This window comes from Piliocolobus tephrosceles, chromosome 5 (assembly GCF_002776525.5).
Source record: "Piliocolobus tephrosceles isolate RC106 chromosome 5, ASM277652v3, whole genome shotgun sequence".
NCBI classification, from domain to species: Eukaryota; Metazoa; Chordata; class Mammalia; order Primates; family Cercopithecidae; genus Piliocolobus; species Piliocolobus tephrosceles.
This window is the reverse complement of record NC_045438.1, coordinates 64327307-64353126: the sequence shown is the minus strand read 5'-3', so window position 1 is coordinate 64353126 and position 25820 is coordinate 64327307. Positions and strand designations below refer to the sequence as shown.

General features: G+C 42.8%; 1 protein-coding gene across 8 annotated transcripts in view; it reads right to left on the bottom strand.

Moving 5' to 3' along the window:
* The window catches only part of SCML4 (Scm polycomb group protein like 4), a 121657-nt gene that overhangs the window by 81843 nt on the left and 13994 nt on the right, over window positions 1-25820 (bottom strand). For 2 of the 8 annotated variants that reach the window (XM_023205950.2, XM_023205955.2), the window contains exon 2: window positions 2838-2954. The exons of the other annotated variants lie outside the window; for them this stretch is intronic. In XM_023205950.2, the coding sequence (XP_023061718.1) occupies window positions 2838-2862 (25 nt within the window). In that variant the 5' untranslated portion in view covers window positions 2863-2954. The remainder of the gene's footprint in view (window positions 1-2837; window positions 2955-25820) is intronic. 8 annotated transcript variants of the gene reach the window in all.

The following is a 25820-nucleotide window of genomic DNA, read 5'->3' as shown; positions in this document are numbered from 1 at the left end:
GAGGTGCTGGATAAGTTTGCCTGATGGGAGGTGCTGGTCTGAGTTTGGAGACAGAAGTTGGGATGGGTGAAGCCCATCTTTGGTGAAATCCCCATCTTTGCTTGGCTAGGTCCCTGCTAGAAACTGCTCCTCCTCTATGGCTCCAGCTCCCTCTAAACAGGCCCAGATGGTGCCAAGATCTGCTGGGTGACCTGGTCCTCGTTTCTGTCCTGCCACCTCCTGCCCCTGCTCCTCAAGCTTCGGGGTGGTTGCAGCTGCAGGGACGGTGGCTGAGTGCCCAGTCTCTTGTTTTGGCTTATCACTGTGCAACCGTTTCCTGCATTAGATACTCAATGCCTTAAATACTAAAGAGATTTCCTAGTTAGACCCCAACAGACCGATGTGAAAAGGACAGCATCTGCCTACCCTTGAGACAGGCCAGTTTGTGACCGGGCAGAATGGGAAAACTTGTAAGAAAGGGAATTTCCTGTCTTTCCTATTATTTTAAAGTCTTTCCTATTATTTTAAAGGATGGGGTCTGTCTCTCTGTGGCCACACCTGGAGATACACCTGCAGGCAAAACCCATAAGTCAAGAGAAGGGATTCAGCGGACAGGGAAGATGCAATGTTCTCTGCCATTGATGTGATCAGCAGAATCATGGATAAAAGAAATGAGAGAGAATGACCTTTAAGATAAATGTTGAAATTTACACCCTGGCATGTATAGCACGTTATCATCCACTGGGTAAAGAAGATGCACATAAGCATTTCACATCTATACATGCATGTATGCTTATGGATGCATAAGATACCACCAGAAGCATTTTTACAATAGTAGCAATTGTCTCTTGCTGCGGTGGGGAGAGGAACTGGGGTCCTAAGGACTGGAGAGAGAGGAAGGGTTTTTTTCTCTATATACTCTTTTTTAACTTTTGAATGTTGTGTATTTTTAAAACATTAAAATGATCCAATAAAGTCAATCTAAATGAATGAGTGGCTCTGATATCAGCTTTTGATCAGCCAGGGCCAGCTGTCCTAGTACGTGGGAGGTGAAATGAGTCAGGTACCCTGGACCCTGAAAAGGTTCCAAATCACAAGCCCCCATGTTGGGGCTGCACTCATCATGGCCCATGGTGTGTGCATTTACCCTGACTGGGATCCTAATCACCCCAGTGGTTTGGCTGAGCAGACCAGCAACCATTTCAGTAGGTGTTTATGGCACATGAGGCATAGGACTAGGTACGAGTGGACAAGACCCTGGACTTAGGGGGCCGGACTTTAGTGCTGGCTCTACTCCTAGCTAGCTGAGACAGAGACAAGTCACTTCACTATTCTGGGCCTCGGCCCTGTACTGTACAGGTTCAGATCGCTCAACTCCCTGTTAAACAAAGCTAACAGACACGCCTGGTCTGTCAGCTTTGCTTGACAGGGAGTTGAGAGCTCTAAAACCCTTTATTTATTTATTTACAACAAACACTTTATTTATTTATTTTCTTTATTTTATTTTCTAAGTTTCTTTTTTGCATCTTCCTGGTCCAGAGTTGTATTTGGGTCAAGGAGTGCATTCTTTTTCTATGAGTAGGACTTTAAACAAACCCTTTAAGGGCTCAGTTTCTCCCTTAGACAGCAAAAGCAAGAAGAGGACCAACTCCCTGTGTCCCTTGTCCTAGAGGACAACACAAAACCCAAAGGAACAAGATGACTGTGATCTGAGTGCTGTTGCGCCCCACTGCTGAGGAGCTGATCTCAGGCTGCAGCGAAGTGGTTTCTAGCCTGCAGCTGTGCCCTTAGATGGGGTGAGGCAGAAAGCCTCACATCTCCTCACACCCAGAAGGCAGTGAGAAACGTCTAGTGACAACCTCCCAGGTGGATAGGGAGTTGAGTGGCCAATGGCCTTGTAGTAGCACCTCCCAACCCTCTCACATTCTCATGCTCCGAGAGGGTCACAGGTCTCTCTTGCAGGACTGAGATCAGCTGTGGTCCAGCCTTGCCTACATGGCCCATGTGGAGATGTGCAAGGTCACTGGGGTGCTGTGGTGGAACCTGTCCTCTGCACTCCCCTCCTGACTTGGAGAAGCTAAACAGCTAGTAAGGGAGAGGAGACATTTGTACATGATATGGCAGGAGGACAGTTCTGAAGCAACTGCTATCTCATGGATAATGACTTAAGAGCCCAGGATGCTCAGAAAAAAAGAGGTCCTACGATGCTGAGGTTTTCCGGGGCCACAAAACGGCCAAGGGAAAGGCAGAGCCTGGGGCACACCCTGCCTGACAGCTCCTCCGCACCTCGTCTTCACTAGCTCCTTGCAGTCTGGTACTCCAAGGGGGATTGGGTGCTCCCCTTTTGCTACCGACCCTAGAGGACCCCTAGGACACCTAAGCTGAAGACTCCCCTGTGTGCAGTCCTGCAGTCCCACTTCCCCTACTCCTAGCTCATTCCAGAAGGCTTTCATTATTATTTCCAAGTCCAGGAAAGTCTTCTGGAATAATGAAACTGACCTGCTTCTAATCTGAATCAAAGCTACAATGAGAACTCAAGTGAGTTGGATCGCAGCATGTCTCAGACTCATGGTTTTGTCTAAGTCTGGAGTCAAAGAAGTGGCATCGCTTGTTCCTTGCTCAGGAAGAGGGAGCTTATCCTCTCTCCCACCAGTGTCAGTTTCTGCCTGAAATGTGAGTCGTTTTCCCCTGGCTAGATGAAAAGGAGCCACCTACAAAAATTTGTGTTTCTCAAGGAAGTGGCTTTCCAGAGGCTCCTCCCCCACAGTCCTGCCTGGAAATTGCTACCTGGACAGAATCTTTCTATTCTACATCCTTCCTTGTGGCTGTAATTGACCCATTTCTATCACAGCACTTACAACATGTTATTCCATTCTTTGGCATCCTTGCCTCTCTGTCCTAATACGCTTGAGCTCCTCGGAGAAGGCTCTGTGTCTTCTTCCATGTATCCCCTCCTCGTTCAGTGTCTGGCACATCTTAAGGATTGACAAATATTTATTGAATAAATGATGCATGAACAGATGAATGGATGATCAGTGTCCCAGCCCTCTTCCAGGACTCCTCCTACTTCTTAGCACTGAGGCAGCGGAGTCCAGTCCAGGGTACTTGCCTTTTGTTTTTAGTAGTGGCCACCAGGCTCAGAAATTTACCTGAAGAGGACTCAGCAACCACTTTCCAACAATAAGGCCACTCCAATAAGAAGCAGAGCATCCCATGCTGCCAAGACGGGTCTTCAACTACTTCATCTCTTTTAATTTTCACAATGGTTTTGAGATAAGCATTACTGTCCTTGGATTTCCAGATGAGGAGCTAAGGCCCAGAGAGGTTACATGAGATCACCCATTAGTGGGCAGAGGGTAGATTTCACCCCAGAGCTCTCTGCATAACTCCCTACAGCTGTCTCCCTGTGTCAGCCCTGGACAGAATTCAGAGAGCTGGCAACAGAGCTGGCTAGGGGACAGGAGAGAAATCTGACCCTTTGGGCCACTTCTCCATGTCTCAATAGGATATAAAGAAATGAGACTGATACAATATGAAAGCTTGGATGGTATAAAGTAGCCCAGTCAAGTCTCTGGGCATGAAATAATTGGATGAATAGAACAACACAATTATTTAGTGCCTACAGAGCTGATCCAAGTTTTTTTGGAAGATTGCTGAAGAGTGGTTGTGGGCAGCAGTAAGACAGCAATTGCTGTGAGACGTTTGTCTCCGCTAAGGAGACAGCAGCTGTGACTGTCACTCAGCCTCGGCACTCACATCCCACAGTGTAAGAAAAGTCACCTTAGAATGCAGCTACACGCACACATATATGTATTTTTGCAAACCACTATTTCCTGTTTTGTTCTCTATTTATACTTTACATGTAGTTTTGAGAAAGCGCCGGTGGTTTGGTGTTTGGGTTGTTTCTAGTTCAGTCTTTATCTGTAAAGCAAATTCTCTTTTCAAGATGATTTTTTGTAATATAAACCAACTGTATAGCTAGATTCCTTTCAAATACTTTGCTAATAAAAATTCTTACAACTTCAACAATAAAGCAACAAGATTCAAATAACACAAATCTCAACTCTCCAAGTCGGCACCTCTCCAAGCAGGAATCCATTCACCAGTCTTGCCGAGGCTGGGCGGGGGTTTGTGAATTCCTCAAGGAATTCCAATACAGACATTTTCACACAGATTTTCAGGCACATAGACGCTCATCCTGAAGTACAGAAATGTGTAACTATGAGACCTTCGTTATGATACTCTTTGGAAAACATTGAGGTATCCAAAGCACTTTGTTACTGCTATACAATGACATATAGCAACTCAATGTTTGCCTTCCAAGAACTGTCTAAGACAGACACCACCTCGGACCCAGGGTAACAATCAGCAGAAAATAAACATGAAAACAACACCAGAACCAATGGCTTCACCTCTTGTGCAGGTCAAGGAAAGATGCATCTATAGGTAAAAGGCAAGAGCAAGTGCACAGTTATCGTGAAATGGATGTTGTTTCTCCACATTTAGTAGCTGAAAGCTGTGCTTCCCCGATAGACAAGGACCATGTTTCTACAAGGACCAGGAAAGCTGGCTTTGCATTGCAGTGGACAGTAAGCAGAACAGCAGAGTGACTCTTGGATATCAGTGTCCAACCCTGTCAAACGGAGACTTCAGTACTTGCCAGGGCCATGTCACCAGGCTGCCATAAGGATCTCATGAGAAAATGACCATGAGATCCCATCATAATCGGTAAACCCTGTGTGATATAAATTACTATTCTTCCTGGGTAATTATTTTCTTTTGTTCTCTTTGCAGAGAACAGAGAGCCAACAGAAACTCTATTTTCCAACCATCTTGTTTGCAGTATCCGTAAAGACAACATAAACCAGAGCATTTCTTTTTATTTGCCAAGCAAAAGAAATAAACGCATCCAGACAATGTCACATTCCTCATCTTTTCCTACAGAGCATCACGTTAGTCCTGTCTCCCGTCTTGATGATGCCCACCTCATGGGGGTGAAGTTGCTACTGACACCCTGGTATTAGGAAGGATTTTAGAGCTCTCCAGAAAGCTGTGAGCCAGGGAGGAAAGCTAGGCTGTTGGGTGCCTGACACCGTCACCATCATTGTCGGTATGTACAGTCACTACACACTGGTTTATTCTCCCCTCTTATTTCACAAAGAAAAAGCCCAGGTACTTCAAATACTAGGAATGTAAAACGTCTCCAGGTCTGAGAATAGAATGGGTGAAAGAGTGGGAGCAAGGAGCATAGGAAAGCTCTCCCAGTGTGTGTTTCCCTAACTTACAGGAAAGAAGACAAATGCAGCCTAATTTGCTTCTGGTCAGCAAGGATCATAAAGGCTTCTCGGCTGTCCTGATAGGCACAGTCCCAGCACTGCTCCAGCAGGGACACTGTGGGCAGGTCACTACTTCTCGGGCCCGTGTCCCCTAGTGGCCACGCTTACACAGCCTGTTGGTTCCGCAGGCTTCACAAGTATTGCAAGACCAAGGTCAAAAGCAAATTCTTAACCTTCAAAGGGAAGCACTGGCCAGAAGCGGACTATTCTCTTTCTCTCCTCAATCATCCCTTCAATCATTTGACAGTATTTTCTGGGGACCTACAGTGGCCAGACATTGCAGAGCACAGGGACGTGAAGTTGAACCCAGAACGATCCCTTTCTTGGATGTTCGTGGGTAGATGGGAGGGAAGCGGAGTACCTCTGGTCGTCACATCTCCTCTGAGTCCCAGCCCATCCTGCCTCCCCACTCCCCCGTATAAACACGGGTCCCCTTACAGGCGGGTCCCTCTGGCATGTTGCGCTGTGCAGACAGTGCACAGCTGAATTCCCTATGTCCTGCGTCATTGACACACAGCTTCTCCATCGCAGTCTCCCAGAATTGCTCTGAGCCTAGGATACATGGGCAGGTCACGCAGGAAGAAACAGCCACTACACACACTTAGTCCAGACAAGGACAGTGGCCAATAATCACAAAGACAGAATCTCTGGAGACCAGACCTGGCCCACAGCAAAACCACCAGATTCATCTTTGAGTTGTCCCTGAACAACCCCTCTTTCCCTCAGAGCATCACACCTGCGGAAGGGATGATTCCACAGCCTTGGTGGCCTCTCCCCTCACACTCATGTCCCCTGGGCTGTGGGCACTGATCCTGACACACACCTCTGCACAGAGGGCCCAGCTCACAGGACCGGCAAAGCAACAAATAGTGGGTGAATAAATAAATGAAACGTACATACATGCATATATTATTTTATTAAATTCTCACTACAAACCTTTAAGGCAAATATTATTACGTACTCCCACTGTATAGATGGAGAATCTGTCAAATCTATACAGATGACAACTCAGAAAGGCTCCAGATCTTGCCAAAAGTCGCACAAGTCCAGTCTAGTCCAGTCTCTCAGCACTGGCACCTGGTCAACGATAGGTTAGCTACTGAAAGATCCAAGAAGTTTCATCTCCCAGCGCTTCTGCTTCTAGCTGGAGGTGGGTGGGAGATGTTGCATTTTACCAGCTGACTTCTTAAGACCAAAAACTCAGGAAGCCTTGCAATCACCCTGAGACAAGTCAACCGTAGTATTACCACAGATGGTATCTTGCATGGTGAAAATCTATGTGACCTCTTGGGGCTTTGCATATGGTGAATCCCCAGTCAATATGGTTTGATTGACTCACAGAAAGAAAGGGAGAGAGAGCAATACAATGATACAATTGAGGACTTCCACTTCTTAGTTGCAAAAAGAAAGGTCAGAAAAGGAAAAGTGACAACACTTTTGTCCGGCTCTCTCTCTCTCAGGGGTTAGCCAGCAAACAGGGGCTTACCGGATTATTTTCTAGGTCTTCTCCCCCTCTCAAAGGTCTCCTGGGGCCACGCAACAGCTCTAAGTCAATTCTTAATTAGCTTTCACAGTTTACCTTTTGAAAATCCATATCTGTGTGAATATTTATTGGATGCTTACTAAATGCAAGACATTTGTCCCAGGCCCTGAAGATACAAAGGGATGTCAAACAAGTTTGCAAACAGAAAGGCACACACAGCATCAGGAGTGGCCAGACCGGGACAACCATCCACACCTACTGCAGGAACCAAGAAGGAAAGTCCCACAAAGGTCAAAGCACCAAACAGGCCAGGCATGGTGGCTCATGCCTATAATCCCAGCACTTTGGGAGGCTGAGGCGGGTGGACAACCCGAGGTCAGGAGTTCGAGACCAGCCTGGCCAACATGGTGAAACCCCATCTCTACTAAAAATACAAAAATTAGCCAGGCATGGTGGTGCATGCCTGTAGTCCCAGCTACTCAGGAGGCTGAGGCAGGAGAATCGCTTGAACCCAGGAGGCAGAGGTTGCAGTGAGTGGAGATTGTGCCACTGCACTACAGCCTGGGCAACAGAGCAAGACTCCATCTAAAAAAAAAAAAAAAAAGCACTGAACAAGTCCAGGGTCACTAAAAATAAAGGCAATAGGGATGTGTCATTAGGTTAACTCTTAATTTCCAGAGCAAGAGGAACAGGGATGGAATTAGCCTACTGCTTAAAATATACTGGAGAGTTAGCAAGTGACAAGGAGATTCCCGAAATGCCTCCGGACTGTTTAGTTTCAGTTTAGCACAGAAAGGGGAAGGGTCTCAAACTGGAGGTGGCAAACACATACTAAGAAATGGGTCTGCAGCTCATCACTTTAATGAGCCCAAATCTCTCTCAGTGCAGACAAAGCTCAACCTCGAGTGCAGCAGTTTACAGATAGAGTCTCAGAGTGGCCCCTGGAAAATGTTTGAGAAACCCAGGAAAGAAGAGAAGTATTAGAGGAGCAGAAAGGGGCACATTTTATCCCAATTTCCAAAAGAGGTTGGATTTGGGAAGTGAATAATCAGAGAACTGATTATTAAACAAGCTAGTAACACTTATTAAAGAATGTGGTAATTACTGATATTGGAACATTGGCTCCCTAAGAGCAAATTTACTGTACTTTAAAGTTTAAGGCTTCAGGCTGGGCACAGTGGCTCATGCCTGTAATCCCAGCACTTTGTGAGGCCAAGGCAGAAAGATCACTTGAGCCCTGGAGTTCGGGACTAGCCTGGGCAACATGGCAAATCCCCATCTGTACTTAAAATACAAAAATTAGCTGAGCATGGTGGCATGTGCCTGTAGTCCCAGTCCCAGCTACTCGGGAGACTGAGGCAGGAGGATCTCTTAAGCCCAAGGAGGTAGAGGATGCAGTAAGCCGTTGATCTAACCACTGCATTCCAGCCTGGGTGACAGAGTAAGACCCCGTCTCAAAAACAAGCAAACAAAAACAAATAAAGTTTCAGGCTTCACCTAACTAGATTTACTTTGGGGGAAGTGGAGGGGGACAAATAGGTGGGAAATCAGAGGACTGCTATAACCATGGGCCATCTTGATTGCAAAGTATTTGATAACATTTCCCGAGATTATTTCATGGATCAGATATAGGAACATGTGAGCAGAAGGATAATACTATTATTATCCTTAATATCGTAACTAATGAGACATGACCCAGGATCCTGGTTGCGTGATTGATGACAGCACCAATTTGCAGATGATCTCCCGTGCCAAGTCACAGGTCTCTAGTTTTAGTTCTATTCTATCCAATAACATGAATGAAGATTTGGAAGGCAGGTTTATCATCAGATAAGCAAACAACATAAGTTTGAGAGGGATGGCTAATGCTACAGATTTCAGGATTGCAATTCAAAAAATTTTAGTTAGGTAGACCAAATCAATCAGATGAAAACTTTAAAAGATAAAAAGGGGCTGGGCGCAGTGGCTTATGCCTGTAATCCCAGCACTTTAGGAGGCCAAGGCAGGCAGATCACGAGGTCAGCAGTTTGAGACCAGCCTGGCCAACATGGTGAAACACCATCTCCACTAAAAATACAAAAAAATTAGCTGGGTGTTGTGGCGTGGCGTGTGCCTGCAGTGCCTGTACTCAGGAGGCTGAGGCAGGAGAATCACTAGAACCCAGGAGGCAGAGGTTGCGGTGAGCCGAGATTGCGCCACTGCACTCCAGCCTGGTGACAGAGCGAGACTCTGTCTCAAAAAAAAAAAAAAAAAAGAGATAAAAAGGATAAAATGTCATCCCCAAATGTACCAAAGAGACTTGACAGGAAAGGCTTGCTATGTGAAAAAGATTTGGGAATATTGCTAATGACAAACCTCACTTAGATTTTGGTGTGGGTCATTTTATCAAAAAGCTACTGGGAATATAGTTTGTATAGGATCCAGATCAAGGGAAACAATAACCGATTATCTACGATATCTGGAGTTTTCCACTTTCAAGAACTAAAGCAAATATCGAATCCAAAAGGAGGAAAGAGAAAGGTATATAGAACTTTCATCTGGGGAACAGTAAATAACTGACGGGAGTTAGCTTGGACAGAGACGGCTGATTCCATGTGGCAGCACAAGGTGGAGGCACAATGTGGTCAGCAGCCCCCAAAAATGACCCCCAAAGATCCCCATCTGCTGTGTAGCCCTCTCTCCCCCTGTATGAAGGGTAAGAGTATCCAACTATGAAATTATTAATTCAGAGGATGATTACTCAGAGTTCTTGCTGTCTAAGACCTGGTCTAACTTTAAAATGGGAAAGCAGTAATTAATGTTCTTTCTTACTTCAGCAGCAACAAGAGCTAAATGAGATACCAGGCATCACAGCCAGTGGGTATGTAGTCTACAAACAGGAAGCCCCTGCATGCACATGAAACACAGAACCAATAACTGGGAAGCGTACAGGACAAACAAATGCTTAAAACAAGCTGAACACCTGCAGAACAGGACATGTGGGTTCATCCTCACTCTTCTAGAAGTGTGTATTTCTCAGTGTGAATTCCAATGGAATCCTGTTCTTTCTGCTTTCATTTGTTCTGTCACTCCTTTATAGGGTGAGAGTTGCTCTTTTCTTCCTGAGGCAGATCCCAAACTCTAAGAAGCCCAATTTGGTAAGGGAATTAGAGCCTATTGAGATAACAAGGCGGCCGGGGGCGGTGGCCCACGCCTGTAATCCCAGCACTTTGAGAGGCTGAGGTGAGTGGATCGCTTGAGCCGTGGAATTTAAGACCAGCCTGGGCAACATGATGAAACCCCATCTCTACCAAAATACAAAATAGCCAAGCATAGTGGCATGCACCTGTGGTACCAGCTACTCGGGAGGCTGAGGTGAGAGGATTGCTTGAGCCTGGGAGGTTTCAGTGAGCCAAGATCACACCACTGTGAGACCCTGTCTCAAAACAAAACAAAACCCAAAAAAAAAAAAAAAAAAAAAAAACAAAAACAACAACAACAAAAAAAAAACCAAGCAAACAAACAACAACAAGAAGAAGAAGAAGGTCAGTATAGAAAAATAAAAATATCTTCTTCATCCCAACCATCAATCTCTCTTATTATGGTCTTCTTATCAGTCTCTTGTGATATTTCATAACAAGTTTTCAAAAAGTATCTTTGCTATGGACCCAAGGGGCAGAGGTAGTCAATTAAGATGAAACCAAAAGATGTGATCACAGCAGAGTGACGGTTACAAAGAAGGTGCTCAATAGATGCTTATTGAATTGGTTTGCACTGGATTGGATTGAATTAAACAGATTAAAATGGAAATGCTCAGGATGAGGCATTTAATAAACTTTCATCTAATCGAACTGGGCTGGCAAAATAAATCATGTTAAATTCATATCCTGGAACATAATTTCCTCCTTTAGAAACAGTCATTCCCTAGTCCCAAAGCAGCCTGGAGGGGCACATTCGGGCTTCTCTATGTACTAACAAGGAAACGTCTTCAGAAAGTATTAGTCTGGTGGAAAACACCAATAAGATGTAGCCAATGAGGATGTACAGTTATTTCACTTGTATGTTATCCAAACTGCATACAAGAAACAACATATTATGTGTATATGTATGTATATGTGTGTGTATCTCTCTGCATATATAATTTTTAGAGCACATTTTGTTCAGTGTATTGATTTAAATCTACCTGAGTATGCCAGGCAGATGGTTGAATACTCACTTCGATAACCTAGCTGAGTAGTATATGTGTTAGTTTCCTAACGCTATCATAATGACCACAAACTTGGTGGCTTGGAACAACAGAAATTTATTTTCTCACAGGCCAGAAGTCTAAAATCAAGGTGCCAGCAGGATTGATTCCTTCTTGGGGCACTGAGGGAGGCTCTGAGAATCTGTTTCCTGTCCCTTTCCTAGCCTCTGGTATTTGGCCAGCAGCTACATCACTCCAGTCCCTTCCTCCATGGCCTCATGACCTTATTCCCTCTCTCTGTGTCTCTGTATCGCCACACGGCCTTCTTATCAAGACACTAGTCATTCGATTTACAGCCCACCATAATTTATGATCTCACTTTAACCAATTATGTCAGCAAAGGTTCCATTTCCAAATAAGTTCACTTTCTGAGGTTCTAGGTGGACATGAATATTGATGCATACTGTAAATAGTATACATCAACCTTTCAACTGGGGAAAATGCTGCCTTTTATCTTATTAGGTATAGTATTGTGCTAATTAACTCATAAATTTAAAACAGTCTTTTGGTATCATTTAAAAGTATTTTTCTTGCTATATCCTCAGGGAAGATGAAGAAAATCTGATAGCCCTTCTTGTAATATTGTCATTTTTTTTTTTTACCTTCCTGCTAATTTGTGCAACTAAAGTTTTCCCTGTAAATTTAGATTTTTTTCCAATTTAAAATATTTTTCTTAATTGCAGTATAATTTACCTACAGTCAATTTCACAGGTCTTAAAAGTACGGTTTGAGTTTTGAGTTTTGACAAATGTCAAATGACTTACACCAATGTAACTCATTCCCTAATCAAAACATGGAACATTTACATTGCCTTAGAAAGATTCTTTTTTTTTTTTTAATTGAGACAGAGTCTTGCCCTGTCACCCAGGCTGGAGTGCAATGGCGTGATCTCGGCTCAATGCAACCTCCTCCTCATGGGTTCAAGTGATTCTCCTGCCTCAGCCTCTCGAGTAGCTGAGGTTACAGGCGCTCACCACCACGCCGGGCTAATTTTTTGTATCTTTAGTAGAGATGGTGTTTGACCACGTTGGCCATGCTGGTCTCAAACTGCTCACCTCATGATCCACCCACCTTGGCCTCCCAAAGTGCTGGAATTAGAGGCTTGAGCCACCGCGCCCAGCCAGAAAGATTCTTTATGCCTCTTCCCTGTCAGTCCTACTCTTCCAAAGACAGATACTAGTCTATCACTATAGATGAGTTTTGTCCATTTCTAAGTTTTATATAAATAGAATCATATAATATATACACTTTTGCATCTGGCTTCATTCGCTCATAATTATATTTGTAAGTATACCAGCAGTTCATTTCTTTTTATTGCTCAATAGTAGACTGTTTTATGTGAATATGCCACAATCTGTTAATTCATTCACCTGTTGATGGACTTTCTATTGTTTCCAGTTTTAAGCTATTTTGAAAAATATCTGCCAGAAACATTTCTCTACAAGTCTTTTGTGGACATATGTTTTTATTTTCCTGGATAATTACCTGGAAGTGGAATTGTTGGTTCATAGGGTAGGTTATGTTTAACTTTATAAAGTACTGCCAATTTTCCAATGGTTATACTATTTTCACCCCCAGCAATGTAAGAGAGGGCCATTTGCTCCATATCCTGACCAAAATTGGAGCTGTCAGTCTTTCATTTTAGCAATTCTAGTGGGTGGAATTTAATTTGCAATTCCTGGATTATTAGAGATGCTGAGCCCCTTTTTATGTGTATATTGGCCATTTACACATCTTCTGTTTGAAATGGCTCTTCAAGTTTTTGCCCAAATTTTATGGGGCTGTTTGCGTCTTACTTTATTGAGCTGTAGGAGTTCTTTATATATTCTAGAGACAAGTCCCATGACAAATATAAGTACTGCAAACCTCTCTCCCAGTCTGTGGCTTATCTATTCACTTTCTAAATACTGTCTTTTAATAAGCAAAAGTTTTAAATGTTTGAAGTTCAATATAGCAACCTTTTGTTTCATGATTAGTGGTTTCTCTGCCCCTTCTAAGAAATGTTTCCCACCCCAAGATCATGAAGATATTCTCTTGTGTTTTCTTCTAATTGTTTGTGGTTGTACTTATCACAGTATAAAACCTATGATTCGTGTTAATTATTGTGTGTGATGTGATACAAGGTGGAGGGTTCACTCTTTCCCCATATGGATACAGAGTCATCCCAACATCATTTGTTGGAAAGACATTTCTCTCCTCATTGAATTCCTTTGGCACCTTTGTCAAGATAGATGAGTCGCATTAATCTATTTCTGAACTTTAGATTCTGTTTTATTGATGTTTTTGCTTATCCTTATGCCAATTCCAAACTCTCTTGGTTACTATAACTTTATAGTAAGTCTTGAAATTATGTAGTATAAATTCTCCAACTTTATTTTCCTTTTTCAAGATTATTTTGTAATTTACATTTGAATTTCCATATAAGTGTGAAAAACTTGCTGGCATTTTAATTAGGAACGCATTGAATTCAATTTGGAAAGAATTGAAAATTTAACAATATTGAGTCTTACAATCCATACATAATGGTATATCTCTCCATTTACTTAAGATTTCTTGAGTTTGTCTTAGAAATACATGTGCAGTTTTTGGTGTAGATGTCTTGCACATTTTGTTAAATTAATCATTAGGTCTATTTGGGTTTTTGATGTTATTGTGAGTAGTACTTTTATTTCATTTTCCAGTTAATTGTTGCTTTTACACAGAAATACAATTGATTTTTGTACAATGACTTTGTATCCTAGTAATAAACTACTTCTAAATGACCATATATAGTAAGGCTTTCTGTACATTCCTTTAGATTTACTATATACACAATCACATCATTTGTGAATTATAAATCATACTTCTTTGCAATCATTTTGCCTTTTAATTTTTTAAATTTCTTTTCTTGCCTTGTTACAGTGGTTGGAAATCCAGGATATGCTGAATATAAGTGGTGAGAAAGGACATCCATGCTTGTTCCTGATTTTAGGTTAAATTTTAAAAATCTTTAAAGTATGATGCTATCTTTAGGTATTCATAGATGCTCTTTATCAAATTGAGAAAGTTTCCTCTGTTCTTAGTATCCTAAGAGGTTTTTCTAAATCGTGAATGAACATTAAATTTTGTAAATGCATTGTCTACATCTATTGAGATGATCATATAATTTCTATCATTTATTCTGTTATCATGGAGAATTACACTGATGGATTTAGAATGCTAAACAAGCTTGCATTCCTGAAGTAAATTCCAGTAGATTATGACATGCTATCCATTGTATGAGTTGATGAATTTTATTTGCTAATAATTTCTTAAGGATTTTTGCATCTACGTGCATAAAGGATGTTGGTTTACAATTTTCTTTTCTTATAGTATCCTTGTCAAGTTTGATGACAGGATTATGGTGGCCTCAAAGCAACAACAAAGAAGTAAGAAGTGTTTCCTCTGTCTCTGTTTCCTCAAAGAGCCTATATAACATCTATTATTTCTCCCTCAAGTATTTGATAGAATTCACACAGAAGTCATCTGAGTCTAAAAGTCTTTTTATGGAAAAGTTTTTAATTACAAATTCGTTTTTTTTTAGTATAGAAGGTTTTTCTGGTTTTCTATTTCATCTTACGTCAGATTTGGTCAGTTGGGTTTTTCAAACAATTTGTTGTGAGTTTATTAACATAAATTGTTTATAATACTTCCTAATTATTATTTTAATATTCTTAGTGATGTAGATATGCCTCCTCCTCTTTCATTCCTCTGCCGGTAATCTGCATTTTTCTTTCTTTTTCTTGATCAGTTTTGCCTGGGGTTATCAATCTTATTTATTGATCTGTTCAAAGAAGTTTTGATTTGCCAATGTTTCTCTATTGTCTGATTTTTAGTCTATTGATTTTTGCCCTTAATTTGATTGCTTCCTTTTTTCTACTTTGGAGTTAATTTACTCCTCTTTCTCTAGCTTCTTAAGGTGGAAGCCTAAATAGTTGATTTTAGATCTTTTTCCTTGTCTAATATGAATATTCAAACACAAATTCTCCTCTTCTCGCTACTTTAGTCACATTCAACAAATTTTAGTATGTTGAGCTTTCTTTTCTGTTTTTATCAGTTCAAAATATTTCCTAATTTTCCTGGTGATTTCTTCCTTAACCCAAGGGTTACTTGGTAGTATGTTTTAATTTCTACATATTTGGGGTTTCCCTGATGTTTCTGCTATTGACTTCTAAAACACTCTGTATGAGCTCAGTCCCTTGAAATGTATTGAGACTTGTTTTATGGCCCAGATTATTGTCTATGTTGGTGAATGTTCCGTGTGCATTTGAAAAGAATGTGTATTCTGTAGTTGTATAGTGTTCTATAAATACCTATCAGTTAAGTTAGTCGATAGTGCTTCTCAAATCCTCTATACCCAGGTAAATATTTCAGTTGTTCCAGCAGTTGCTAAAAGTGCAGTGTTAAAATCTGCAACCGTAATTGTGAAATTGCCTATTTGTCCCTTTATTTCTGTATGTTTTTGCTACATGTATTTTGAAGCTCTGTTATTATAGTACAAATACATTAAGAGTTTCATGTCTTCTTGATGGTTGGGCTCTTTTATTATTATGAGTGTCCCTCTTTATTTCTGATAAAACTGCTTGTCTTTAAGTCTACTTTGTATGATATTGCTATAGTAACTTCATCTTTCTTATGATAAATGTTTGTTCAGTATCTTTTATTGATCTCTTACTTGTAACCTACCTGCAATTTTGTATAAAAAGTCTGTCTCTTGTAGCCAACATAGTTGGATCTTGTTTTTGTTATTCAGTCTGATAATCTCTGCCTTTTAATATGTGTTTGCTCCATTTATATTTTATGTAATTATTATTATTATTTTTTTTTTTTTTATTTTTTTTATTTTTTGTTGAGACAGAGTCTTGCTCTGTCGCCCAGGCTGGAGTGCAGTGGCCGGATCTCAGCTCACTGCAAGCTCCGCCTCCCGGGTTTACGCCATTCTCCTGCCTCAGCCTCCCAAGTAGCTGGGACTACAGGCGCCCGCCACCTCGCCCGGCTAGTTTTTTGTATTTTTAGTAGAGACGGGGTTTCACCGTGATAGCCAGGATGGTCTTGATCTCCTGACCTCGTGATCCGCCTGTCTCGGCCTCCCAAAGTGCTGGGATTACAGGCTTGAGCCACCGCGCCCGGCCTTTTATGTAATTATTGATAGATGATAGACTTGAGTTTAAGTCTACCATCTTTCTATTTGCTTACTTTTGTCCTTTTTTCTCTTTTCCTGCTTTCTTTTGAATTAATTTTTTTATAATTTATTTTCATCTCTGCTTTTTGCCTATACATCATTGCTTTCTTTCTTGGCTCAAGTTCACTTATACTTTGTTCTTCAGTGGCTTATCTGTTGCTAAGCCCATCCAGTGATTTTTATGTCTTATATTGTGTTTTTCAGTGTTAGAATTTCAATTTCTACTTGTTTTTATCTTTAGAGTTTCCATTTCTTTTCTAAAATATCCATCTCTTTTCTTTAAATTATTTAACATATTTAAAATAGTTGTTTTAAAGTCCATTATCTGATAATTGCAATATCTAGGTCCACTGTGGATATGTTCCTTTTTTTTTTTTTTCTAGTATTGAATCCACAGTGGGAATGTGGTTTTTTGTTTTTGTTTTGTTTTGTTGTTTTGAGAAGGGGGGAGTCTCAATTTGTTCCCTAAGCTGGTCTTGAACTCCTGGGTTCAAGCCATCCTCCCTCCTCAGCCTCCCGAGTAGCTGGAATAGACTATAGGCACACACATCACTGCCCTCAGCGTGGATATGCTCCTGTTGTCTATATTTTTCTTGACCATGGGTAACATTTTCCTCTTCTTTACATGTCTAATTAAACAAAAATTAAACTCCAAAAAATGTGTTAAACAGTAGATAATGTAACATACTAATTTTTTTGCTTGATTTTGTTTCTTTCCCAGAGTCACAAGCCCTTTTCTCTATCTAGGGGCTATTCAAATTTGCCTACAATTGAGTCAGGCTAGTGCCGAGCGCAGCTTTATTTAGACTGAGTTCACCTGTCCTTTGCCCAATACCTAACCTGTCTCATCTATTTTTTGTTTACCTTTGAATTCAACTTCTGCGAGAGTCCCAGGATGCAAAAACCAGAAGAATGTAGGAAAAGACGTGATTTTTATCTGCCTATTAGCCTCTCTTTCACTGGTCCTTTCTCAGCAAAATTCAGAAAGAGGGAGGTCTGGGATCTTTTAAAAATGAATTTGTGTTTTTTTGTGTATGTGTTTTGTTCCACTTAAGAATTTATTGCTTTTCAGCAACAAATCCATCTTTCTTTCCCCTCTCTGTGATACTGGGGCCCAATTCTGCAGACATTACTGCTTTGCCAGTTAGCTTAATGTTAGGTCCTGTCAATAGAGGGCATTGGAGCCGCATTGCAAGTCTGGAGGAGGCAAAAATGACTTTTTCTTCTTCCAATGTTATATTTTTCTACTTGGTGGCAAGGAAATCAATAAGCAAGGGTCCTGGCAGTGTGAAACAGAGGAGGGCAGTTATTTGGCTTAGCAGCAAGTGCTCCCCAGTACCAGTCAACTTGCCCTGTCCACGGACAGAAGTCTGACTCTCAACCTTGCAGGGGCTCCCCTCTTCTGGGTTTCTGAGTTCCTTCATCATTTACTTTTCTTTCAACTTTCAGAGTAGTTACTGCTCTCTGCATTACACTTAGAGTTTTTTATATTAAAACTTCCCTATTCCAATTGCCGATGTGGTTTATGTCTTCTGACTGAATCTGAGGGTCCTTCGGATTCCAGTGCCTTCTAGTAGCACATGCTGTTATGTAAAGCCCAAATGATTTCTCCTCGTGAATTCTCTATCTATGGTAAGCCCACTCTTCCATTGCAGACCCAGGTCACACTTTCATTGTTCTCCAGACAGCGCTATCTTTATACACACAATTCCCGACTCCCATAATCCCTTTCCCACCTCCCTTTTCTGGCTAGGTACATACAAAGTCATCCTCCCAGATGGCTCAGAGGGCATCTCCTTGGCGAGACTCCAGTCCTCCATCCACCTATGCCTGCTTACCCGCCCCCCGCCCCAGGTATGGAACCTATAACTCTGCTAATCCTAGGAAGAGCTCATTTCTCTCCAGAATAGAGTCCACCAAGACTTTTTTGTGTCCATTTCTTTTCACTGGTCTCATAGAAAAGTATGGTTTTAATTTCTCCAGGTTTTTCTTGGGGCTTCCCAAGACCAAACGTCTTTCACATCCTTCTACATCCCAACTGGAAGCAGAAGCTTCTAGGTATTCTTGCATATGCAAAGGAAGTTCCTGGAAGGATATGTTGCTGACAGGGCTTATGACTGAGAAATGTGGAATGGGGGTTAACTCATGGAGGGTGGAGAAAGAAATTCTCACTTTTGGCTGCAGTCTTCATTATTCATTTCTTTCCTTTTTTTTTTTTTTTTTTTCTGAGGCGGAGCGTTGCTCTGTCGCCCAGGCTGGATCTTGGCTCACTGCAACCTCCGCCTCCTGGGTTCAAGCGATTTTCCTGCCTCAGCCTCCTTAGTAGCTGAGATTACAGACACCCACCACTACACCTGGCTTTTTTTTTTTTTTTTTTTTTTTGTATTTTTAGTAGGGACAGGGTTTCTCCATGTTAGCCAGGATGGTCTTGATTTCCTAGCCTCATGATCTGCCCGCCTCGGCCTCCCAAAGTGCTGGGATTACAGGCATGAGCCACCACGCCCAGCCTTTTCATTTCTTTACTCAACAAATATTTCTCAAGTGCCTCCTATGTGCCAATGTTCTGGGCACTGAGGATGCAGTACGAGCAACAACAAAACGTCACTGTTCTCATGGAACTCATATTTGTGAGAGACAGACAATAAACAACCAAATGATATACAGGAAGTCAGGTGATGATAAATATTACAAGAATAAATTAGATTAAGGGGGATAGAGCATGATGGCAGTGGGCATGTTATTTGGCATTGATGGTCTTGGTCTCACTAAGGTATATTTGAGCACAGACTTTCAAGAAACTTAAAGCTATGGGCATATGGGAGTGAAGAACATTCCAGGCAGAGAAACCAGCAAGTGCAAAAGTCCTGTGATGGACAGTTCGAAGACAGTCAGGAGGCCAGGGTAGTGGGTGCAGAGTGACAGAGGGAAGGAGGGGTAGGAAATGGGGTGGGAGAGAAGTGGGGGCGGAGCACAGAGTGTCTTGCAGGCCACTTAAGAGCATTGGCTCTTCTTCTGAGCAAGATGTGGAGTCACTGGGCATTTCTGAGCTGAGCAGAAATGTGATCTGACTCATTTTAAAAGGCTCGCTCTAGCTGCTAGATGGAGAGCACGGCTTTGTGAATTCTGTACTAATTTACTAATTTGCATTTTAAACATGAACGTGTGTGCGTGTGTGTGTGTGCGCGCACAACTTATGTAACTCAAAAATATAATTAAAGAAAAAGGTCTGCTACAAAATAAGCCCTGGCAGGATGCCCATAGTTACTGGAGGCCAGGCCCCAAGGCCAGGTGCCCATGGGAAGGCAAGATGGGATCCAAGGTTCCACTTCTTAATTTTAATTTCAGCCTTTCAGATGCAGGGTGCCCAAAGGAGAGTCTGCAGGGGCCAGGAGAGAATGTGGGCCAGAATCAAATTGCAATATGTTACAATTTGCTTTCCAAGTATACCTAATTTTCAGAATCAAAACACAATATTTTATACCTATGTGTATATATGTACACACACACACACACCCCTATTTAATTTTTAAAATTGGCTTAGCTCTCCAAACATCGTCGCCTAGCAGAGAATATTATCCAGTTGTCCCTTTTTAAAAAATCTCTGGAAAGGATAAAGTGTGGCAGCCAGGGCTGGGCTCACCTGTAAACCCAGCACATTGGGAGACCAAAGCAGAAGGATTGCTTGAGCCTAGGAGTTTGAGACCAGCCTGGGCAACACAGTGAGACTACGAAAATGAAAAAATTAGCCAGGCATGATGGTGTGACCCTGTGGTCCCAGCTGCTTGGGAGGCTGAGGCAGGAGGCTCTCTTGAGGCCTGGAGCTCAAGGCTGCAATGAGCTGTGTTTGCACCACTGTACTCCAGCTTGAGCAACAGAGTAGGCCCTGTCTTGAAACTAAACAAAGTGGCAGCCAGAGCCCGAATGAGGGCTTTACACAGTCCATCAACTCAGCTCATCCTCACAATAAGCCTGTGCTGGAGGCATTCCTACCTATTTTGCAGGTGAGGAAATAATGGCTATAGGAAGCAAAAAGAGGGATCAGTAGGCTTGAGGGAGGAAGTGAGTACTGGAGAGTTAGGGGTGTGGAGCCGGTGTGGGGTGACTGTCGAGGGTGGTGCCATCAAAACCATATGGCCCCCAAATCTGAAATGTTCTCTATTTGGCCCTTTATAGAAAATGTTTGCTAACCCCTCTGCTACACCATCAGCTCCATGAAGGCTAGGCTCACACCCTACTTATCTTTTATTCTAAGACAGTGCCTAAAATACAGGGATAACAAAGTCTAAATGAATAAATGAGAAATCATCAGATACCATCTCTTGTAGCAGCATGCTTATTCTCACAAATTGTGAGGAGGACTGAGATTGTGGCCTTTTGAAAACATCATATCCTTCCATTTTCATACCCCCATTTAAATGAAAGTGAAGAATGGCAGCTACTGCTGAAATACTTCATACACCTGAAATCCTGACACTGGCCTGATTTTATGGGCCCTGATGTTTCTGTTACATGAAAGCTGTCAAACTATACTTGAAAACCCCAATTATGCCCAGACTCAGCCAAAGCCACATTTTCAACTTGATTCTGTGTTTTTAGAACTATAAATTTTCCAACTTAGCTCAGTGAAGAGTGACGTAAAGTTGTACATATGTGGTGAGCTGTTTTATAGGCCCTCAGATCTAAGAGTACAAAGCAGCTGTAATACTGGCAATGAGGCCTGATGAAAAACCAGCCTGGTTCTGAAATACAATATCCCTAATTACAATAAGAACAATTGCATTGAAATTTGACAGACATTACCTCCAAGGAGAGCCGGATGGATCAGGGTCACAGAACTTGTGAGCCGAGGGATTGTCATGGAGGTCATGATTATGAGTTCTTGAGTCATATATCCCCACCAAGCTCAGAGAAGTGGCTAAGGAGACACCACTTCTCTTCTCTTCTTTCCTCATTTAATAAGATAGGATTTACCACAGGGCCAGGTGATGCCAACTGCCTTCTACTTTTGCCACACAACAAGGGTCCAGAAAGCTTCCAACTTAAGAGTCCCTTCTCAACTCAAGGACAATCAAAACAGAGATTCCCCTCCTAATAAACAATGAGCAAGGGCTCAGTCTGACAATCCATATTATATTCAGAGTGTTCAGCACATGCTCATCTGCTCCTCATAGCAACCTGTACAGGCTTCCTGGAGGAGGTGATCCTTGAAGGGCAGGAAGCCCACTTCTGGCCCTTTGGACACTGATCTGACTTTGTGTCTCTGCACGTCGGGATGAATTATTCCATGTGCCTTGCCTACCATCGATGCTTAATAATTATGTGTCAGGCTCACTAATTAACAAATATAAGTAACGCTACCAACCGGTTTCTTCTTCTCCACTGGCATGGTGAGCTCTATCAGCCACTACCCAGAGCATAGTGGGGATTCTGCTCCTTAATGCTGGCCTCTGGTGGGCCCACTATGCACAGGGCCTTCCAGGACTTAGCATTGGGCCTCCAAAGCTGGCACTGGACCATCACAGAAGTGACTGGCTTTGATTATTTAGTCCCCCACCCAGCCTGGCATTGGGCCCCTTACCTCCAAATAATCTCGCCATCTCCCACTGGAGCTCCCACTCCCAGCCCCAGGACTCATGGTGAAAGAGGTGAGGATGGAGGTTTAGGGTGGATGGACACGGTCATTCCCAAAGCTGCATCACTGACCCACGGGCAGCTGCCATCTGTTTCTCTAGATTCTTGGCTGTTTGCCCATGTGGTGCCTGCAGCTGGGCAGAGCTTCAGGCCCCACCTCATGGGAATGAACCGCCTGCCCGCTGGCAGAGTTGGCTCCCTCCACCCTGGGCTCAGGTGCTCCTGTGCATGAAATAGCTGGCAGCACCAGGGTAGGGAGAGGAGGGAAATTTAAATGAGTCTTAAGAGACTGGAAAAATAATTTGATGAAATGTTCCTGTTTTTTTTTTTTTTTTTTTTTTTTGACTTAATACCCATAAATTTCAGGGGCCATATGTGCTAACAGCTTTTGATTTGTGATGCCTTTATTGTTCCATTGTATTTAAGCCAGATGATGAAAAGGTAGCAAGAGTAAAAAGACCCTTTTACAAAATGCTTTGGGATCCATCATGGTGTCAAGCCATTTCTGTCAAACTTTGCCACCACTTTGTTAAAACAAGGGCTCTGGGCGCTGACAGCTGAGTAGCTAATTGCTGTTGGACGCCAGCCCACCAGGCATCTTTCTCCTCCCCTCAGAAATTTTGCACTCCCTCCCCCAGGTCGCTTCCTCTAGCAAGACCTTTTAATGGCCGCTGAGGGCCAGGAGGGAAGTTCGCCTTGGGTAAACTTTGAGGGGCCGGGTCTTATCTAGCTGCCACAGCACAGAGATATTCCCAGGACCTCTAATTAAAATGCCTGCAGTCCAACCAATATGCTCCTGTTTCATTGCTCAGGGGTTACAAAGCTCCCAGCAAATGTTGAACACAAATTAACAAAACGCTGTGTCAGCCTTTCTTGGCCCATTACAAAGTTATTGTCGTATTTATTAGCACAATTCCCTGTAGGACACTGGTAGAAATATCTAAAAAGTGAGTTAAGCACTCGCCTCGGCTATATGGGGAAAGTGCTCTGCCATTTCCCCGCGGAGCACATAAACTTTGTTTGCAATTTGTGCTCACAGCAACTCCCAGCCGAAGACAATCCATTCCTGTTCTTGCACGGAAAGGGGGCTACATTCTCTCAAACTGTAATTATCTTCCATTCACGCTACTGTAAAATGACTAGGTTGTTGCCACTGCTTTTATTTCAAAGAACAGTTCTATTATCCGTTTACAAAATTTAACAACCTACAACACTTCCATGAATTAATTACAGTCTGAGGGGAGCATAAATACAAACTTCACTGATCACGTTGTTCTAAATCACATTAGCCTAATTGCTTGATATTCGGAATTGAGTTGACTTTTGCACATCTCACTCAATTACGCCCCACCCTTTGTGTCTGTCTGACTGCCTGCTTCTGCAACTCCTCTGCAGGGGATGGGATGTATTTTCCCCAAGTCAGAGGAAAGCCGAAGAGGAAGAAAACCTCTTTGGAATGTTTCACAAGGAAGGAAAGATATGTTACTATGACAACTTGTTCTTGGCAACCACAATGACATACACCCCAAAACCTTCCGTCTTCCTCCTTGCCCATCAGAAAGATACTATCAAATCATGCAGCAAGAGAAGGTGAAGGCTCTAAACACTATATATAAAGATGGCACCAAGGCAGTCTGTGTGGAGAGCCAGGGTCCCAGGGGTGAATGAAGTAAAGAGTGCTGGTTTGTTTTTTGTTTTTGTTTTTTGTTTTTTCCCTGTAGAGACGGGGGTCTCACCTTGTTGCCCAGGCTGGTCTCAAACTCCTGGCCTCAAACAATCCTGCCACCTCGGCCTCCCAAAGTGCTGGGATTACAAGCGTGAACCACTGTGCCCAGCCTAGAGTGCTGTCTTGAAGGACACACAGAACGTCATCACATGGAGAAGTGAGAAAAGAGAACTCCAGGACACGGGAAGAGAAAACGGAAAACACGCAGAGGCTTTGAGAATGTTCAGGGAAGGGCAAAAGGCTCATGTGGCCTTTTTCATTTCTATTTTTGTGTATGTTTTATAATGTGCATAATGCATTAATATACTAGTATGTAGGTAATCTTTCAATATACATAAATATACATATGTTGAGGATGTGTACTCAAGAATATTTTAATAATTAAATAATTATAAATAATATATATGTGCATTGGGATGACTTAATGGAGAACACAGGCAAAACATTTGTGAGCAATGGAATCTATGTGAGATTATTAAGCACTAGGGTGAGTAGATCAGCGCTGTGGTTTGAATGATAGTGTCCCCTCCAAAATTCATGTTGAAACTTAACTCACAATGCAACAGTATTTAGAGGCGTGGCTTCTGGGAGATAATTAAGTCATGAGAGCAGATCCCTTAGTGCCCTTATCAAAGGGCTTGAGGTTGAAGGGAGCACTCTCTTGCCCTTCCATCCCTTCTGCCATGTGAGGACACTGCATTTGTCCCCTCTAGAGGATGCAGCAACAAGGCGCCGTCTTGTAAGCAGACAGCAGCCCTTCCAGCCACCAGTCCTGCTGGCACCTCGGTCTTGGACTTCCCAGCCTTCAGAACCTTGAGAAATCAATTTCTGTTGTTTATAAATTACCCAGCCTAGTGTATTTTGTCATAGCAATACAGATGGACTAAGATGATCAGAACTGCATCTTATAAAGATAAACTTAGTGCAATGTGTGAAGTGGGTTAAAGGGAGGAGAAAATATAGGCAGAGAAGCAGGGCAGGAGGCCATCGTGGTGGTCCCGGTGAAGGGTGCTAATGAAAGCCTGAGGAAGGGCCACCAAGGGGTGGATAGAGAAAGGGAGAATGCAGAAAACTTTTTTGAAAGTAACATCCATCAGGACCTATTTCCCGATTGGAAGGCACGGGGTGAGGAGAGTTTGGGATTCTAAAACTGTTATCTTGGATAGCTGGGGAAGCAGTGATACCTTTAATGAAGACAGAATAAAGGAGAAGGGGAAGATATGGGGAAGGGAGCAATGATGAGTCCAGTTTTGGAAACGTTGAGTTCAGGATGCCCGTAGAACAGGTAGGTGGAGATGTCCATTAAAACAGTTGAAATTCAAAACCAGAATGCAGGTAGGCTAGTCGAGAAAGCCCTCAAGTGCCTAACCCCTCACATAATTATTCACCGCCCTCTCTCTCTCCATTGACAGCCATAATCCCAGCATTTGGGGAGACTGAAGTGGGAAGATTGACTGTTTTTACCGATTGCATTTTGTGTTTCCTGGTGTTCTCTACATTCACTGAGCCCTCTGAAAAACCCGTGGGTGTCTATGCCAGGCACTGTGCTCACGTGGTCACGGGGAGGGGGCAGTTAGCAAACAGAGAGAGGCTGGCTGCTTGTGGGCAGATAGCGAAGAGCCCTGGTGCTGGCCACTGTGAGCATCAGCCTCTGTTCTGGAGGCTCACACAACCTTGAGAGGTGTGAAGAAGAGGAGTCTGTGGCTATCAGGTAAGAAGCCCAACTCCAAGTGTACCCAGGCTCGCTCTTCTCACTGTGGCCCTCCCCACACTGCCTGCCATACGGGGTGGGACCCAGAGTTGCCTGGAAATCTTCAGTCAAGGGGCATCAAGTGACATGTGGATAGAGAATGTCACCAGCAAAGCCCCAGGAAAATCACTGGTCCTAGGCAGGTTTGTTTGCTGGGCCTCCTCTCATCGCTTGGGATATACTTTGTGAACTTGCACCGCTGTGGGCAGGAAGAGGGCAGGGAGGGGCACTGAGTGGGAGCCAGAAAGAAAGAGACGGGTGGAGATTCCAGTTCCTCTTTAAAAGGGATCTGGAGACAGATGTCTTCTCTGCCCTGGGGAAGAGTTGAAACCTTCCTAAAGTCCTTTGGCTATCTGGAATGAGTGCAGCAGGAATGTGAGTGGCCTAAAATTTAAAGAAATTGTAGGCGTTTGGTAAGTAATAATAGGCCATTATGAAACACATTTACCATTGATCGCTTCTAGGGAAACAGATTAAACTGTCAGATGAA